Below are 17,967 nucleotides of genomic sequence, written 5' to 3' on the forward strand. Positions count from 1 at the left end.
TTTTAAATACAATGTTAAATTAATTTCTGTATCAACTGATGGCAGGAAGGGGGAGGAGGGAAGAGGAGAAGGACAAAAGTCCTCTCTCTGCTTACAAGTGCTTTTACAAGAGATCTTTTCCAGTGTCTTATTATCAGTTCCAGATGGAAAAGTTATTTAGAAAATCACAAACTAAAGCAAAACCTTGGTGGAATTAAGAGAAGATCCTCTGTCCAGAGCTTCTCTGGAGCACATGTCCACTCATGTTGCAGTACCTCAGGAAGCTCAGCATGCCCATTCTGCATCCCCCAAACTGGTCAGAGAGGGCACTTCAGCAGTCCCTGGATAGAAGATGGTTTGCAAGACAGTGCATTCATCTCTTTCTGAAGCCTTTCTAATGTGTCTGTGGATTTATATTTCCACCAGATTCTGCTTCATCTATTAAAAATGAAGATTAATAGCAATGAACAATGACTTTTTTTGCCTGTGCTTAAGCTTGTTCCTTACACTGCCTCAGCATTGCAGGGTGTGTTGCTCTCCAAGGCATCCTTTGCAAGGGTACCAGTCAAGTTTCCTTCCTCTTTGAGCTCAGATATGTCAGCTGCCTGCAGAAGGATCCATCTTTTCTCAACTCACCTAGAAGTTCCCTGGTCTCCTTTCTTGGGTAGCTGTGAGATCCCCTCAGAGATGGAAGGTGTGGAAGTCATTGATTTAAGTTGAGCTGCTCTTCCCCCACTGCACGGGCAGCTAACCACCACTCTGAGCTGGCAATAAATGTGTGACAGAAAGGAGTCCCCAGTATTCAAAGAGATTGCCCTTACAGACATCTCTACTTAGTCAGATAAAGCACTGAAACTCCCCCAGGTATTCTGAAAGCAATAAGGCAAATATTCTTGTGCAGAATGAAACAAACACCATTCAGAAAGCTTTGAAGGACTTCCACATTACTCAGCACAGCTCTCAAAGGAAGACCTGATTTATCTTTCAGTGGCTCCCTATGCTACTGAAAATCCATGTAAACATCTAGGAAGGTGACCAGGTGGGCACAGGCTGCACAGAAGAAAGCAGTTGCCACCTTTTTCACTCTTTAATGATGAGAATGTTAAATCTAATATATAGGGGCAGGTGACTGTTTGGCAGCAGCCCCAGGACTGAACTGTTCCTGGCTTGAAGCAGATTGCTTCACATTTTCCTCAGCTAATGCCTGTCTGTGAAGGTGAGAATAACAGCACCTGCTGTAGCTTTCAGAGTTTGCAAATTCATGAACATAAACCACAACCGAAGTATAAAAGAAGTTATATATCTATACAGCTATGTTTTTATATAATCCAACCATATATTTATAATACTTATCTAGATTTCAATATTTCTGTTTGGGTTTACAATTTAATACAACAGCAGACAATGCATGTCACTAATTTAAAACAAATAATTGATTCAAATACTTGTGCTGCTTTCTGGTTTGTTGAACAGCAGTAAAACCTCTGGACTGGCAGCACCTAACACTGAAATAAATCCCCACTGAAACTCTAGCCTGGTTATTAAACACAAACAATCTGTCTGAGACCAAAATCTAAGCAGAAATGTGGAAGAATTTGCACCCTTTTTGTTATTAATTAACTCTAATAGAAACTTACAAAGCACGGATTTAGGACTGGGAAAACAGTGACTTATACAGTACAAAAGATCTCTTTAAGTTGCATCCTAGCATAAAGATGGCACCCTACATTCACTGAAACTACACTCATTATTTAATATATTTATTCTTCAAAGTATCTTTGTACCTTTGTACTTGCAAATACTTACATCAACTGAGCTAAACTGAAGAGATTTATGTTTGTTATAAAAGCTAATGTTCAAATCTACCTTCTGAGTAAGTTGAATTCTGTCATATAAAGTTTTAAATCCAGAAATCTATTAACTCTGAAAGCATTTTCATATAGCTTAGAAGAGTTATATCCTAGATAAGACTGGTTCATTTCCATTTTATTTTTTTATTGATTTTCTTCAATTCTAGCGTAATAGTTACAATTTACAGAGTCATAATGGCAATCAAATAGGTAAGTATATAAAGCTAAAAAGAGCAAAATATTTAGGAAGTAGGCTGTCAATAGGCAGGGGAAAGAAATTCCAGCAGCAACAAGCAAATTTCAGTGCTTTATTACTTTGAAAGGGAAACAACCTGTTGCATGGACTACCTTACAGGATTTTCAAGAGTATCTGAGTGCCTAATTCATAGTGAAAGCTTTCACTCTCTTGAATACACCTGGAAGTCCTGATGTGTTAAGAGTATGACCCAAGATATATCTCTGGATAGTAAAGGAAACAGACTGTATAGCAATTAATGAAGGTCAGTGTATGAGCAGCTGCTCTGAAGAGTCAGTAATGAGAGGGGGGGGGGGTGTGTGTCTCTGGAGCACCTGAAGCACCCCACAAGGGTGGGTGGGAGAAAGCAGGCAATGGGAGAGAGAGTGATCCAAGGGGTGAGCTGAAAGCCTGTGAGCTGCTCTACCACGTCTAATGCATCTTCCCTTCAACCACCTTTCTAACTGGCAATTACACAGCAAAACAGATTGCATGGATTAAAAGATGTCAGTCCCTTCACATTTCAAGACATGTGCCCCCTGAAAACTATAATTAACTGACACCAGTGTCATGTCTCAAAAAAATAATACATAGGATTAAAAATTACTTTATGGCCTTGAATTAATCAGCACCCAATAACTAACACTGCTGCCAAGTCAGGCACCCTGTAATAAAAGTAAGGATTAAGCAGCTGCTTCATATTAACAGCTGCTAATATTAATTGTATTAACTTATACTAGGATTACAACAGACTTGTAACCTAAAAATGCACAACTGCAAGAACACAAAAGGCACCTCAGAAAACTTAGTGCCCCACAACACCTGAAAAAAAAACATTAAAAAAAAAAAAAGTCCTCTGTTGATCTCCAACTTACTCCTGTCTCTGACAGGATAAATTTTTGCCTGTCTCTCGGTATTTGCCTTATCACTCAATCCTTATAGAGTTTAACCTTGCTATGTGCTGTACTGCTGACAGTGTAGCTGATTAGCTCTCTCCACTCTAGCCCAGATTTGCCAAGATGCTAAGTGTAAAGGACTAATCCACAACCTCCATGCATGTGATGCTTCCTTTTTCATTTGCGTTTTGTTTTTTTTTTCTATATCTACCAAAATCTTTATTATAACTCCTAACTATATAAAGAAACCTGGGAGATAAGAGTAGCATCTCTATTATTGCTGACATCTATCACCTTCATAAATGGCACCTTATAATTTTTGTGGAGCCATAGTTATCACAATTCTCCTGTCCACCATCCCCTGTGTTGGCACTTAGTGCAATGAAGCAGAGGTGGGTTCTCAGTTGATAATGCCATGCTCACTCACCTCTTCATCTTCCAGTTCCTCTTTCCATATACCACGGCAGGTGATAGTCTACTAGACCTAGTTTTTCTCCAAGAAACTCCAGCATTATTTGAATTATCTTGACATAAATAGAAATCTGATAAAACTCCAACCTGCCCTCACTGTTTCTGCAACAGTGCCCCAGGCTTCTCTTCCTTAACCTTGCCTTATTAACACTTGCCCTGCCCTCATGCAACTTCTCAGGGGACCCAGAAAACTTTACCCCTGCAAACCATGTAATCACCTCTCCGTGCCATATTAAAACATAATTACACTTTTTTATCTGCTATTCCATCCATTCTCCCACAACCATGAAGGAGTACTAACCTTATTCTTTTCCATCCTAGTTTTATTACTAATTCCAGTGCTCCATACATGCAAATAATGAGCAGCATCTCAGTCCCACTTACAAATCTTAGCAGACCTACTTATCCAAGCTCAGTGAGGGACTGACTGGTTGAATACTCACTTATCATTGTCAGCCAACTGACCTTGTCTTTATACTTTACCCCATTTCTTTTTACCCCCCTGGGATCCTACAAAAAAACCAAAACAAAACAAAACAAAAAATTTAAACAATAATCCAAAAGCATTCTAGTAGATTATGCAATAACATTGGTCAATATAAACAAAAAAAGCTAGGACTCATTATCTTCTTCTCACTGTCTTCTTCAGAGGAAAAGTATGTAAAACTTTCCCTCCAGCCTCTAAAGCAGAATTTCTTTTACTGAAGTAACATCTTTAGTAGAAAACTGCAAACACCCCATTTCATTAAAACAACCAGTAAAAAAGTGGGTTTGCTGTCTTTTTTCTTCTTTTATTATCTCAAATTCCCCCGAGTTAACCCCCAAAGATGTGGCCAAGAGGGTTTTTTTCCTATGTAATTATATATTCAGCTACTCTATCATCTTCCTTTTCTAAAATTCTTCAACCTACTTCTGACACACAGCACATCCCCTTACATAACCATAAACCTTACACAATAAGCATTCCACCTCATACTTTCTTTAAAGCTATGGTAGCCCTCTAATTCTACTACCTATAGCCTGACTACAGGGAAAAAGAAAAAAAAAAAAAAAAGAAGGAAAAAAAAAAAAAAAGGAAAAAAAACCCACAAAACCAAAACCAAAAACCAACAAACACTAGAAAACATAAAGAGTTTTCAACAATACCTTCAACAACTTCATACTTCATCATGACCAAAATACCGGCAAAATCATAATTCCTACCTGAACTCTAACCTAAAGAAAATTCAAAACATGTAACTCTCTTTGCGGTCCTCCTGGTACTCTTAAAGTTACCATCCTCTGTAACTCACAACCACAGTGACACAAATCCAAACAGGCTTGCTTTCCACATGCTTGCTTTCTACCTCTTCAGTAGTCGAGCATGAAAAGCACTAAAATCTGCCACAATTTATCCATCCCACTGATTTACTTTGTTCCATGACTACCTTATTTTTAGAAATAGTTCCACCAGAACAGACCCTGAACTGTTGCTGAGTCCTCATTCAACAAACAGGCCTGAAATATACTCCAGTATATCCCACCAGGAACCTTGCACCACTCAATGATTATGGTAATTCTAATTACCTTAATCTGAGGTAGACCTATGCCTACCACCAATGCCTAAGGTAATTCTACAGCCTAAATATCCAGTTGAAGGCTGACAAACCATTGAAATACAGAATATCAAACTCCACCTCAGTTATCCCCATGTGATACCAGCTGTTCCTCTAACAACAGTAACACAACAAAGCCACCCATACAGACCAAATACTTCAGGAAAAAGCTTGGCACATCCTACTTTTCTCTTCTTCCTCATGTTTATCTCTGACACAGTGGCTGCGTCTGGGCCCTTTTTGTAACTTTGTACAATAAGACAACTACTGCAACTCATGCTTGGATAATTAGTTCTAAATTTTCACCTAAAGCCTGGATGCAAAGCTCTCACATCAAGATCTCTGTCTCCAGACTGAATGCAGCTACTCTCTTAACACAAAATCCTTATTTCTGAAAATAAGTGCAATTATTATGAATTACACTTAATTAAAAAATGATCCTTGCATAATTTTAAACAGCATCTGTTTGGGGTGGGATTTGTTGGTGATGCATCTCATTTCCTTTGAAATTAAACCTCACTGAAATCTGATGTGTATAAACTGTGTTAGGACATTTTTTAAAATGGCAGCTCTTTCTATAGTACTGAAGGTTTCTTTTTTAAGGGCTGAAAATAATACATTAACACAAAGAATAGAAATCTATATTAGAAAATGTCTTTTGTGTATTGATCTTCTTTGTTATAGATATCTCCTTTTTTACGTTTATCACCTCCCATACTTTTTAAAATCAGCTCATAATTCATCAGTAACTGCACAGCCATTATGATAATGATTTGGCAATATATATATATATATATATATATACACACGTACATATAACGAAAGTTTGCAAGAGAATTTTAAGAACAGTGAAAAGATTAATTTTGACTACTGACAGGGACCCCACAGTCCAAAAAAAGAAATAGCTGATGGACAGGTAAATAGGTATCTGTAAAATCACAAAAGTTATGATTATTCTCTGTTACTCACTGTTCAAGGGGAGGGAAGGAATTAAATTATCAGGCAGTAAGTTTTAAGCTGACAGTAGAAAATACTGTTTCTCGATCACGTCTATACTTGACACAGCACGTTGTGAAAGGCAAAAACATAAGAATTCTAGAGAGTTTAGATAAATTCACAGAAAACAGGCAAAGGTCTATTAAATATGATGGTCCAGCAGTCTGCTGAGAAAATCCTTGACTAGGAGTATTTCTCAGTAACTTTCTGCTACTGACATTACTCCTCAGCCATCCTCTACTTTGCCACTGCTCAGCTCCCAGTAGTCCTTAGACTCGTGATCTGACCCAGGATGGCACTTGGATTATTAATATTTGAGTGTGACTTCAAGATAAATTGGCTGGTTTCTCACTAGAAATGCATCACAGCCCTGTGACATTTTGGGATACCTACTGTTTATTAAACTGATTGTTTTCTTAAAAAGGAAAAAAAAAAAAAAAGCATCAGAGCTTGTGTTTAAGGTTGCCTCTATAAATGAATAACTAAGAATAAAGTGCATTTTGGAGACACTGTAAGTTTCTCTGAATCAGAACCATAAGCTATTCTGACTAAAGGGTAACCTCACAATTCGGTCCTGTTAGAGAAGGGAAATTGTACAAGATAGTAAAAAGGAAAACGATGGGGAAAAAAAGGCACCTCTGCGCCTAACATCAAACTGAAGTGCAGAAGAAAAAAATCTGTCCAACATATATTTTAAAATCAAATCTATGTGCTCTGAGAACACAAGCTGCTGAAACTTTCCCCAGAATGCCATTGCCCTTGTGTGACAATACTACCAGATCTATAGACCCCAGCACTAATTTATTTGCTCTAATTTAAATTAATAAATCCTAGCAAAGAGGTGTTTTCATTTTTAAACGTGTTTGCAAGGCCCTGACACATGAACACAATCCTTCAGTTCCCATTTTGTGTGGGGGTGTTAGACAGCCAAACCCAGATGGACTGGAGGCATCTAAAGCCATTTGTTTAGTAAACCAAATGTTTGCTTTTATTATTTTCAAGTAATCAAAGAGCACCTGCTGATTTCTTGTTCTAAGCTAGACAGAAACTGGTACCACAGCTATAACACCGTCATCCTGATATTTATAATCCAGGCCGTGCAGGCTGGATGTTTATGCACAGCATTGCTGCTTTGGGCAGGGGATGCTGATCTCAAAATGGGAATCTGAAAAGCAGTTTTATTTGAGGGTGAGCAGCCCACAGTCCTGCCAGGGATGCCAGGTTGTGTCTGGGCCCTGAACACGCAGCCTCTCACCCCAGTCATCACAGCAGTGTTCCCAAAACCTTGGACTGATCTCACCAGGGCAGCTAAAGGGCAAAACACCAGAACTACAGTATCACTCCTTGGGAAGGACTTAAAAGAGTCACAAGAATATTTTGCACACAATTAATTGGATACCTAATGAGTGAAGGTTCAGGACCAGCTCACATGGCATTCACTTTGCCATCCACTCCTGCTATTTGTTGTTCTAGCTGCACTGCTGTTCTCCCAAATGGATTATTTTCCAGCCTACATAAATGGCCACACCATTTTTTAACCACCAGAATAACAAGAAAGAGTCTTCACTACCACATTTATTTTTACCCCACCCCCCATTCAGACCAACTAGGTGCCCACTGTAGCTACCAGGAGTCTTGTCTTCATTTTTTATGAGCCCTGGGATTTATGCATTCAAAAAGACATAACCAGTATGTTGATGGGGCCACAGACTGAAAGTCTGTTATAATCTATGCCTAAAACCTGCAATATTTGCAAAGTAGCCACTGATGTAACCTGAGGATTTAGCATGCAGGTAAGCTTTACAAATAGATTGAAATCCCTGCAGTGAGAAATATTAAATCTTCTGGAGGAAAATTATACCAAATTCCGTAGTATCTAATAGGAAGCAACACAGAACTAACACATAGGCACCAAAGAGCAGATTTCTCTGCCCTGACCCACCAATGCGAGCAAGGATTTTTAGGTAAGCTACTCTGGGCTAAATGTGCTATTAAAGTACAAGGTAACCCAAACAAAAGTATGCATTTTATCTTTGTTTGCTTCCTACAACAATCTCGTGCTGCCAAATACAGTCAGCTGATAGATTTTGTCAGAGCACAAACTCTTACTCTGTGAGCAGACAGCAAAAGATACATGGATCTGTGGGAAGTGTTTGCACAGGGGCAGAACTCTGCAACTGATCCTGCAAAACTGAAGCATGCACTGTTTTTATGGGCATGAGTAACTGGATTAAATTTCTGTGCTTAATTTTCCATAGAGTTAAGAGCATGAACAAATATTTTTAGAATCAGAGTCTTGGTGGTGAAGAGTGTGCTATGTTTTACTCTGGAGGAACACATTAAGCACTTGTTCTCTGTTACTCTTCAGTTACTACAAGAAATGTCTGTGAAGGCAGAATACAACATAGAGGCAAAAAAACATCAGCTTCATGCCCAGATGAAACCTCCAAATTCTCTGCCCGCCAGTAGGTTCTTATACTTACCAATATTGCAATACTTTCCTGCATAATTTTCTTTGCAATCACACACTATTTCCCCAGTGAGGGCAACCATTTTACATTCTCCACCATTCATGCAAGGATCATGAATGCAACCTACAAGTAGAAACCAAAGATCAAACCAAAGGTACTAACTGTTCAAGAGAATCAGCCCATTTTAAGTTCCTGTAGTACACCTTCTCCATATATATACATTTTGGGGAAGTTTTTCCTTTTTTACTCATCTCAGACCTGCACTTGACGTAAACTGAAGACCAGGAAATTGTGTGGATTTTTTCTTCCTGAGGTCTGTCTCATTGTTTTTTTTACTTTTATTCAATAATGTCAGCCCAGCCTTTGAAGAAATATTACCAATGTACAATAGGTAAAAGAGGGGTGGTGATTACTATTACTAGTGGTGACATTGGTGGCATTAGCATTTCTTTCTGTACAGAGGGTTCTGCCAGTTCCAAGTTTGCCACTGAGCTACATTAAAATTTAAGATAGTATATCTAGCAGAGAGCTCAGTTAAACATTTAGGATCTGTGACTGGGAAGTATTAAGTCCTATTGAATTTCCCTATTCTTCTATGGACTCCCAGTGTCCTAGAAAGCCACTGACTCCATGCTTTAGTTTCCAGTTTTGTAACATGGGAATAAAAACACCTACTTGTTCCATAGGGCTCTTAGTACTGTAAGTCATTTGGGACTCAGAGCAGGGTAAAAGTCAGCCAGGCTGAATAACAGAATGGCCCTACCAGAGCACATATATATGTGAGGCACATGGGTTGCTTCTCATCATCTCGCCTTCCAAGAGGGAGGTGCTGTGCTTGCTTGGCCAGCCGTGTCAGGCACCTGGGACCCTCAAAACAAGGAGAAGGCTTCAAAAGCATAAGCACCCTGGCTAGGAATGGGTAAGTTAGGCAAAAAATCCTGGACACTCCAGGGTCAATGCAGGGCAAATGGCATCCTGGAGGTGGGTACAGTTTACATACTAGCAACTCAAGAGTAGGGTAGGCTTGGGAAGAAATCTCAGATGTGGAAGAGCCATACAGGGTGACTGTAGATGTGCAGGGGAAGAGTAGAGGAGGGTGTGCCTCTCTAGCATGTTACAGCTTTGGAAGAGAGCCCATAAGGTCTGCACTTTTACCACTTCTACTATAGAATCTCTTGCATATTCTTACATGCTGCAGTTCAGGCTTGAATCTCTGGTGCAGAAAGCACTGATCTGTGCCCCTAAAATTCAGCTTAATGCATATAATTTCTTCCACAAAAAAGGGTGGACACCTAGAAGTGTGGGTCAGCAGTGCTGCTCATACATGGAAAGACAAGGAGAGAGTACATGAGCTGTGAGAGCAGCATCACTGTGTGTAACAGCTCCCAGGCTTTGATCCTGCCCTTGATCCCCACTCAGTGCAGGCCCATAGCTGTAATACAAACAGCATCTTACGTCTGTGCTCAACATGCTTGCACTCGATCTGGCTGTTCACACACTTGCACTCCTCCACAGCTCCTTGTTGGACTCTTGACCAGCTCACGTCCACATCAAAGAACTGGTAGAGACTGTTGTCAAAACATTTCTCTGAAAGACAAAAAACAAGAGAAGCTTTCTAAGGTTGTTTCTTGTGAGGAATGGGACCACAGTCTCCATCACTGCCTGCTCATCTCTTTTTTCCCATTGAGCAGATAAATGTTTGTTGGCAGTTGGTGCTTCTCAAGCAAGTCAGCCTCTGCAGCATGGAGGCACTAAGCCACTACAGCAGCAGCTTTGAGGATCTCAAGGCAGAGATGGCTTTCTCCAAAAGCCTGAGAGCATGACAGAATCATCACTACTTAAGCCCTTCCAAACAGTCAATCAGCAAACACAAAAAACAAAATCAGTGGTGTGTACTTGTGTCTTTAGTGCATCATGCACAGATGATGGGCTGTGCTAGAGAGAGTGGAGCCCCAGGACTGAAAAGAGCTTCCTTGCTTACATTGGGAGAGAAGTCTAGAACTGCAGGGAAAAGCAAGAACTTAAGACCTTCAGTGTTTAAGCCAAATTCCTTGCCTGGTTTGCAGTAAATAGGGAGTGAGACCACCACAAAACTGGAAAAATAACTCAGGCAAAGCCTTCTGGCCTCTAGTGTTTTAGAAATTACTTCCTGAAGGTGGAGTAGCTGCCCAGGTGAATAGCTGGCATCACAGGAAAAACCATGATGGGCCAATTTGTGCATATACATAAGGGATAAAGCATCACCTGAAAGTCTGTTGTTTTCTCATGTTTCCCCGCCCTACCTACTGGATGGTATTATTAGTCACTTCCAACCATGTAAGTGACATTTAAATCTTAACAACAGCAAAGGGAGGTGAAAAGGTTATTTTTGTTTCCCATAGCTTAATACTTCACTGGCTCAGAGCATGCTTGGATTTATAACTATAATCAAGCTATTTTCAGCTGTCCTGTCAGTAAAGGATTGTCTGTCATAACCATTTGGAAATCTGCCTACACAAACATTCATGCTGCAGTGGTCTCCCCCATCACAACAGCACTACCTTTTCATTAAGCAAACATTAAGGAGCTCTACTTACTGCTGATGTTTCATGTTGCAGCACTCATGGAAGAAGTTGCTTACCTATCTGACAGTCCTCGCCAGTGAATTCCTCGGGACAGGTACAGTGGTATTTCCTATGTCCATGGGCCAGAGAACAGGTCCCTCCATTTTGGCAAGGGTTGTTTGCACAGTGATCTAGACAGACCACATCAGAAACTGCTGTTAATAGGTGCCAGATAAGCTGTGTTTTGTTGTGTTACACTTCATCTTGGTTCCATGAACCATTTTGGTTCAATGCACAGTGGTTTCAATAACACCTATTAATCTAAAAACAATGTTTATCCAAGCATTTTACATTGGCTTTGTTTCCAGCTGTGTAGCACCTACATTTATCCAGCTTTTAAAAACCACCTAGTAAATCACAGAGCCGAACCTTCTTCCCCAGAGCAACTTGTCCAAATGTGGTAGGTCCTGGCACCCATGTAGCTGTTGCAGCTGCTAGAGTGGTGGGGCAGAAGATGGAATAAATGCCCACGAGATGGAGCTGTGACTTTACACAGGGGAGGGAAGGGAAGGCTACAGCTCTGGCTGGACGGGGTCTTTCTACAGCAGCTCTCTTTCAAGTACACAAAGGGCAACCCGCGGCAGAAACATTTGCTATGGATTTTTGGATTTTTGTCTAAACCGAAAGGACAGTTGGAACAAAGGGAAAAAAAATATGGAAGCAAAACAAAGGCACCTCCAGGTAAATCAGGACAAGCAAAGTTAAATTGGACTAGTCTAATGTATCTCTGATTTTAAGGAATTATGGGAAAATAGGGTGGGAGAAAAGCATGTGTGCCAGGACAACTTCTCATCCCTACAATGGAAGCTTTACTTGGCACCAGGCAATGCAAAAGGTATAGAAGTCTAGCTGGCCAGCCGTTGTTCCTGATTCCAGGCAGTGTCAAGAGGTTTATCTCCCCTGAAGTCAACAAAAATCACTTTTAACACCCACTGCAGAGCTGGCCCAACAACCTGACCACATTCAAATTCTCTTTCTCATGCCAGTCAAACTCTGTGAGGGCAACTGTAGAACTACTCCATTCAGGTGCACCTTCAGCTAGACTGTGTGGTCCTAAACATGGGATGCAACATAATGATGAAACAAGTACACACATACAAGGCTGAAGTAAAGCATGAAAAAGGCACATCTGGAGCTTTGCTACAGCAGTGTAAATGCTGCACAGATCAAAATATTTACTTCAGAACAGAGCGGTGTAATTGATATCAGATAGCAGGCTTGGGTGGATTCACTGGTAGTTTCACTCCAGGATAACATCAAGGGAAAGCAAGTAAAGGCAGTGACATTCCTCCTTTCCTGCCATTTGATAGTTATGAAACTTTCAATGATGTAATGTTTCCTCAAAGGAAAATCATGTATTTCCTATTCCCATACAATCCAAACCATGCCTTGATCTCCAGGACATCTTCTGGTACATCAGAGCTCAAGTAATTTTTTTGTACCCTCATTAAATCTGCAAAGAGCACTTGCAGTCCTCCATTTCTTCCCCAGTCAGGGCCTCTCACTGCATTCTGCTCACCAATCCAGCCTGACTTCCCTGGGGTACTCTACATCCATCCCACCTCTCATGAAGTTCAGGAACAACTTATGAGCACATGCACACATCAGTTCCCTGCAGGGAATCCATTAATTACTCATTAACTGGGAAGTGCCAAGTCCCTGCTATCTCAGCCAATGTCTAAAGCCACCCAGCACTATCTCACCACCCTCATGGGTAAAACACTCCCTGCTTGCCAGCAATCACCTTGACTTCAGCTTCACCTCTCTGAGGCTGATGAGCAGTAGCCTTGTCTCCCCTTTCTGACTGTATCTTCCCACAAAAAATCTCTGTTTCTGCCACCTTTCCCAGAACCGGTGCTGCTCCTTCCCAGAGCTACTCCTGCCAGTGCAGCCCACACTGCTCTACTTCTTCTTTCCATATCAGTCCAAACATCTCTTAAAAAAAACACACAGTCTGGCACTTTACTCCCAAGACTGGGTCTCCCTGAGGTTTTGGTCATTTGTCCAAGATTCCCAGACTTTCAGAGCAGTACAGATGGCCCAGGATCTGGAAGACCTGCACAGAGAGGCATTGCACTTCTATACATATTTATCTGTAATCACAGCCCACTTGACCCCTGTGTGTGAAGGGGTCACATCAGGCAGATACCACACAAGTTCTCCATGGAGATTTCCTGGGCAGGAGTGGAGGATCCTCTGGAAACCTGAAGGCAATGATAAAGCTCCCACTGCTTTTGGGGAGAGCTGAATGAGCTCGCTGGGTTTTAAGATAAGCTCTGGCTCTGTACTCTGCAGTGCTCCCTCCAGCAGGGCTTTCATACCTGAGCTTCACTTCATCCTGAAGCTAAACACTGTTTGGTTAGACTCTCTGTAGAAGTTGGCAGATGTACTTTTCTGGATCAACTCCTCCAGCACTCGCTTAACACTAACTTCTTATCAGCTCCAGTGGTTTCAACTTGACTGCCTGCGTGCACATGGTATTCTTGGCCTGGAGAGAGTTTGTGTTTCAGCCTTTGCTTTCAAGCAGCTCCTTCTTCATCCCAGTTCACACACTCCTTACCAGTCTCTAGTGGCCAAAGAATACTTTCCCCCCCCAGACATCATTTTTTTTCTCTTTTTTCAAGTGCCTATAAAATGGTTGAGGGGTTTTTTTAAGATTTAATATTTTAGTGGATTTTTTTCACAACAAAATAATGTATTTTCCATGTGTATTTTAATGTATTTTAAAAATCAGCGTTACTTAGTTTGACTGCTTCTCTCTTCCCAGGCTTCTTCCCCAGCAGGTGAACTTTCCTCCCATTTGCTTGACATTCTCTTCAGCCATTATGCCATCATGACACTCCTTATTTTCAACTTCACCAGAAACCTTTTCTCTTTAAGCTATGGCTGGTGATCTGTTTAAACTTTTCCAAGCCCAAACATAATGCTAGCAGCTCAAAAACAAACAAACAAAAAAACCAAACAACAACAACAACAAAAAAAAAGAAAAAAATGAAAAAAAAAGATACTTACATTTATAAATAAATGAACAGCTAAACATTTGGTTTTAAATTTACAAAAAATCTAAATGTTTTCAGAAAAAGTCATTTCTTTGTAACAGCCAGCAGTGATCTCCTCCACCTACCCCATCCTTTTTTCTGTTTCCTTTCCTCTCTCCCACATATAACTCTTTTCTGGAGAAAAAAGAACAGCTGGGGCAAGCCCACACTGGTACTAGGGAAAATAGATGGTGATATCTCTCAGGGAGGGGCAGACAGTCAGAGTGGCTTTCTTGTTGCAAACCACCCTACCCAATGCTGCAGTGGGTAACAGACAAAAATGAGCCAGAAAGCCCAAAAAGGCTTGTGGACAGCCAGCTGAGTGCAGAGAAGGCTCCCAGCATGTGGGGCTGGCAGGACCAGGGTGATGGGCTAAAAGTGGGACCAAGGTGGCACAAGACACCTCCAGAAATTCAATGCTGGGCTTAAAGACCTCCTTCTTCAGCTACTGGAAAAGCCTCCTTGAGTCAGCCAGCCACCACCATGACAGTCAGTGTTTCAGTGGAGGATCAAAGCAGCCGTCAGTTACTGTTTCCAACATCTTAAGCACTGGGAGGGCACTCATGAATAGTGCAACCCTCATAAACTTCCTCTTGTGAGCATGAACAGTCTATAAAGTCTACATTCATGTCTGACACACTTGCATTACAAAGGCACATGCACTGCTGCTTGTTTTGGGGTTAGGTAATTTCTCTCTGATCTACTGTTAATCTGTTTTAAAGCCAGGCTGGAAAATAATTTCAAGTTGTTAACTTTAAAATGATGATGCTGTGCACTGCTTAATTTTAGACTCTCAGCATGATTCAGCTAACATTGGCCTTTCAAGCACTCTGGTAGATGGTAATCAGCTTGGCAATGAGTCTCCTGACGTTTCCTGACAGAGAACTCCTTGCAAGGGTCTGGTGGAAAATGCCCTTTGTTGCAGAGTGAGAAGCAAACATTTAAGGGTATCTGGTCATATCTCACAGACTAAGACAGGTCACATTTGAAGGCAACACAAAGGAGAATAGAGGATCTTGACCAGCATTTAGACACAGATCTTAACAAACCTCAGGGGCATCAAGTATGACGTGCAACACCAGATTTTCAGTGCTGGCCTGTTACCGTATACATTGAGAATTAGATTATACTTCCTTATAAAATAAGATTCCCCAGCATCTAGCTCATGAAACATCAAGCTGGGGAGACCATGACAAGCAAAGGCCAGCCATTGAGGTACTGAGGACACATAGGCATGTTCCCCACTGACTTGCTTGGGGCATGATGCTTTGACCCAGTGTATCAATCAAAGTGACTTATATAGAAAGGAGAGTTTGCTGCAGACCTTGGCTTCTCCTTTTAGAAAGATTTTTGCAATGAGGTACCTGTAGCACTGGTGTGTGGTGACCACATGAAGCCACAGCACTACTCAGCTGAGTCACCCTTCTGTTGTCCCTCAGTACTCCTGCAGTGAATGCATCTGTCCTCTTGTCTCCTCTGATGCTGCCCAAACCTAAGGAAATTTGGTTTTGAAGTTCTGCTCTTTACCCTGGGACCTCAAGGAAGGACAGCTGGAAGTGATGGCTGTGTTTTACAAGGTGTGAAATGTTTCTGTACCATCTAAAAAATTACCTGGTCAAACAGGCAGAAAATGCAGCTGATGAAATAAGAGGAAAGCTAAAAGGAACCTCCAAGCTGTGGGGGAGGAGAAGACGATAATCTCTGTGCTCCAGCAGGAGTTAAGATTGCTGTGCTGGTGGTACCATAATTTCTTTCCATGATTTCAAGTTAGTCAACAGAGAGTGAATTAAAGACTGTGATATTCACAGTCCAATGCTATGGTTATGCAGAGTCACAGAGAGATGCTGGAAGCAGCTAACTCAAAGGCTTGTTTTGCATACACCAAATAAAAGTGTCACTGGAGTCACCTCCCTCCTTACTGCAGGTGGCAAAGGAGGAGCCAGGTATTTGGAGCAACTCAGCAATGGCTCACCTTACCTGAGTGGTCTTTGGGCAACGAAGCACAGTGTCCCCACCTTCTGTCCCTGTCATAGTTATGTGTTGTAGAACACCTGAGAAGAATTAAAGGTGCAGTTTATTGTAGCTGTAAACAACTCACTGAAATTATATGGATTTCATTCTTTGGCAACCTGGAAATTTTTATATTTTTTTTTCTTAATTAGCATCCGTTTCATTCAAAATCTCAAGAGGAAATTTTTGTTCATCTGTGTTTTTGTTAAAGATGCTCTACCCCATTTCTCTCAAACAAAATACAGCTTAAGAATGAGATGTGGAAGCAGGACCTGAGATCTCCAGTGATTCCTCCAGTAAAACCAAACCTTTCTTTTTCAAAGATTAAAAAACAAAAGACAGAAATAAAAACCAAAACCAAAGCAAATAAATTATGTCTTTATTCTTTACCAAACAAGCGAAACAAGACCAAATCCATTTTTTATGCCTGTCAGTTACTTTAATAATCTGTGGAGACAGGAGACTGTCCACAGAGGGACTTTTTCCTGGCTTTCAGTGGCAAACATATTTTACACTCAGTTCCCTTAAAGGATTTCTATTTTTTAACTTGCCAGACAAAATGAGGAAATAACAGAGTGGGGGGGATTTCCAAATGCACGGATAAAACCTCTCTTTTTGCAGAGCAGTGGGCTGAATCCTGCCTAGACAGACTCTGACAACTCTTTTATCCACATAGGTTCCTTGCCCTCACCAGCCTGTTATCTCCAAGGCTCACAGCACTCCAAGGAGCATTAAGCTGCTCTTCTCCATTTGCAGAGATAGACTTACAGGCTTCCACACAGGGGGGTGTGACTGAACCAAGGCTGAACCTTGGAGGTCTACGTAAAACATCCTCCCTAACCAGTTCTAATTCTGCACGGTAAATATCAGCTGCCACTACACTGGAAAGCTACACAGCATTGGAAGAAATAAAAGCTTGCTTTATTTAACGTGCCTGATAATCTATTTTTATTGTGTGTGTTTTTATCACACCTTGAACAGCCTTGTAATCAAATATTTTTTCACCCTAAGATGTCACAAGCCAGCTAGATAAGAATGTTATTGTACAGCACATCAACCATTTTCACTGCCCTACTTTGCCTCATAATTAGATGCTGCGTGGTATTTAAAATGCTTTCATTCCTATGGAGCATCTGAATTGGCCACACATATTAAGTCTAGTGACCTCAATTACATAAAGTGCACAAAAAGAAAGGTGCTTGGTAATCTACTGGAGATTAACTTGACACATTCCTAAAGAGGCTGTTTTCTCACAGACATTAAGGCCCATGTGACACTGCTGGGAGTTCAGAGAAATTCCTCTGTGCTCCTTCACTGGGAAGGGGTTCATGCTTTTTTAAAGGATGGTCTACTATGGATGAGGATTAAGGTGAGGAGTAAGTTAAAGTGGTTCTCATAGAATCATAGAATGCCAGGTTGGAAGGGACCTCAGGGATCACCTGGTCCAACCTTTCTAGGTACTACTGTAGTTTATGTGAGATGGCTCAGCACTCTATCAAGCTGAGACTTAAAACTGTCCAATCTGGGGGAATCCACCACTTCCCTTGGGAGACTATTCCAATGTTTGACTGTCCTTACAGTGAAAAGTTAACCTCTTGTGTCCAATTGGAATCTCCCCAGGAGCAACTTGTGCTCATTACCCCTTGTCTTTTCCATGTGACTCCTTGTAAATAGGGAGTCTCCATCTTCTTGGTAGCCACCCTTTAAGTACTGGAACATGGTAATGAGGTCTCCCTGAAGCCTTCTCTTCTAAGGCTGAACAAACCCAGTTTTCTCAGCCTCTCCTCATATAGCAGGTCCTCCAGTCCTCTGATCATCTTTGT

General features: G+C 41.1%; 1 protein-coding gene across 2 annotated transcripts in view; it reads right to left on the reverse strand.

Moving 5' to 3' along the window:
- HGFAC (HGF activator) overlaps positions 1–17,967 on the reverse strand; it is a 44,686-nt gene that overhangs the window by 17,672 nt on the left and 9,047 nt on the right. Inside the window, exons 4-7 of one of the 2 annotated variants that reach the window (XM_051618431.1) lie at positions 16,112–16,185; positions 11,114–11,227; positions 9,949–10,080; positions 8,506–8,616 (exon numbers count right to left, since the gene is read on the reverse strand). In XM_051618431.1, coding sequence (XP_051474391.1) covers positions 8,506–8,616; positions 9,949–10,080; positions 11,114–11,227; positions 16,112–16,185 — 431 coding nt within the window. The remainder of the gene's footprint in view (positions 1–8,505; positions 8,617–9,948; positions 10,081–11,113; positions 11,228–16,111; positions 16,186–17,967) is intronic. The other variant, XM_051618430.1, reaches the window with a different exon arrangement.

This window comes from Apus apus, chromosome 4 (assembly GCF_020740795.1).
Source record: "Apus apus isolate bApuApu2 chromosome 4, bApuApu2.pri.cur, whole genome shotgun sequence".
Lineage (NCBI taxonomy): Eukaryota > Metazoa > Chordata > Aves > Apodiformes > Apodidae > Apus > Apus apus.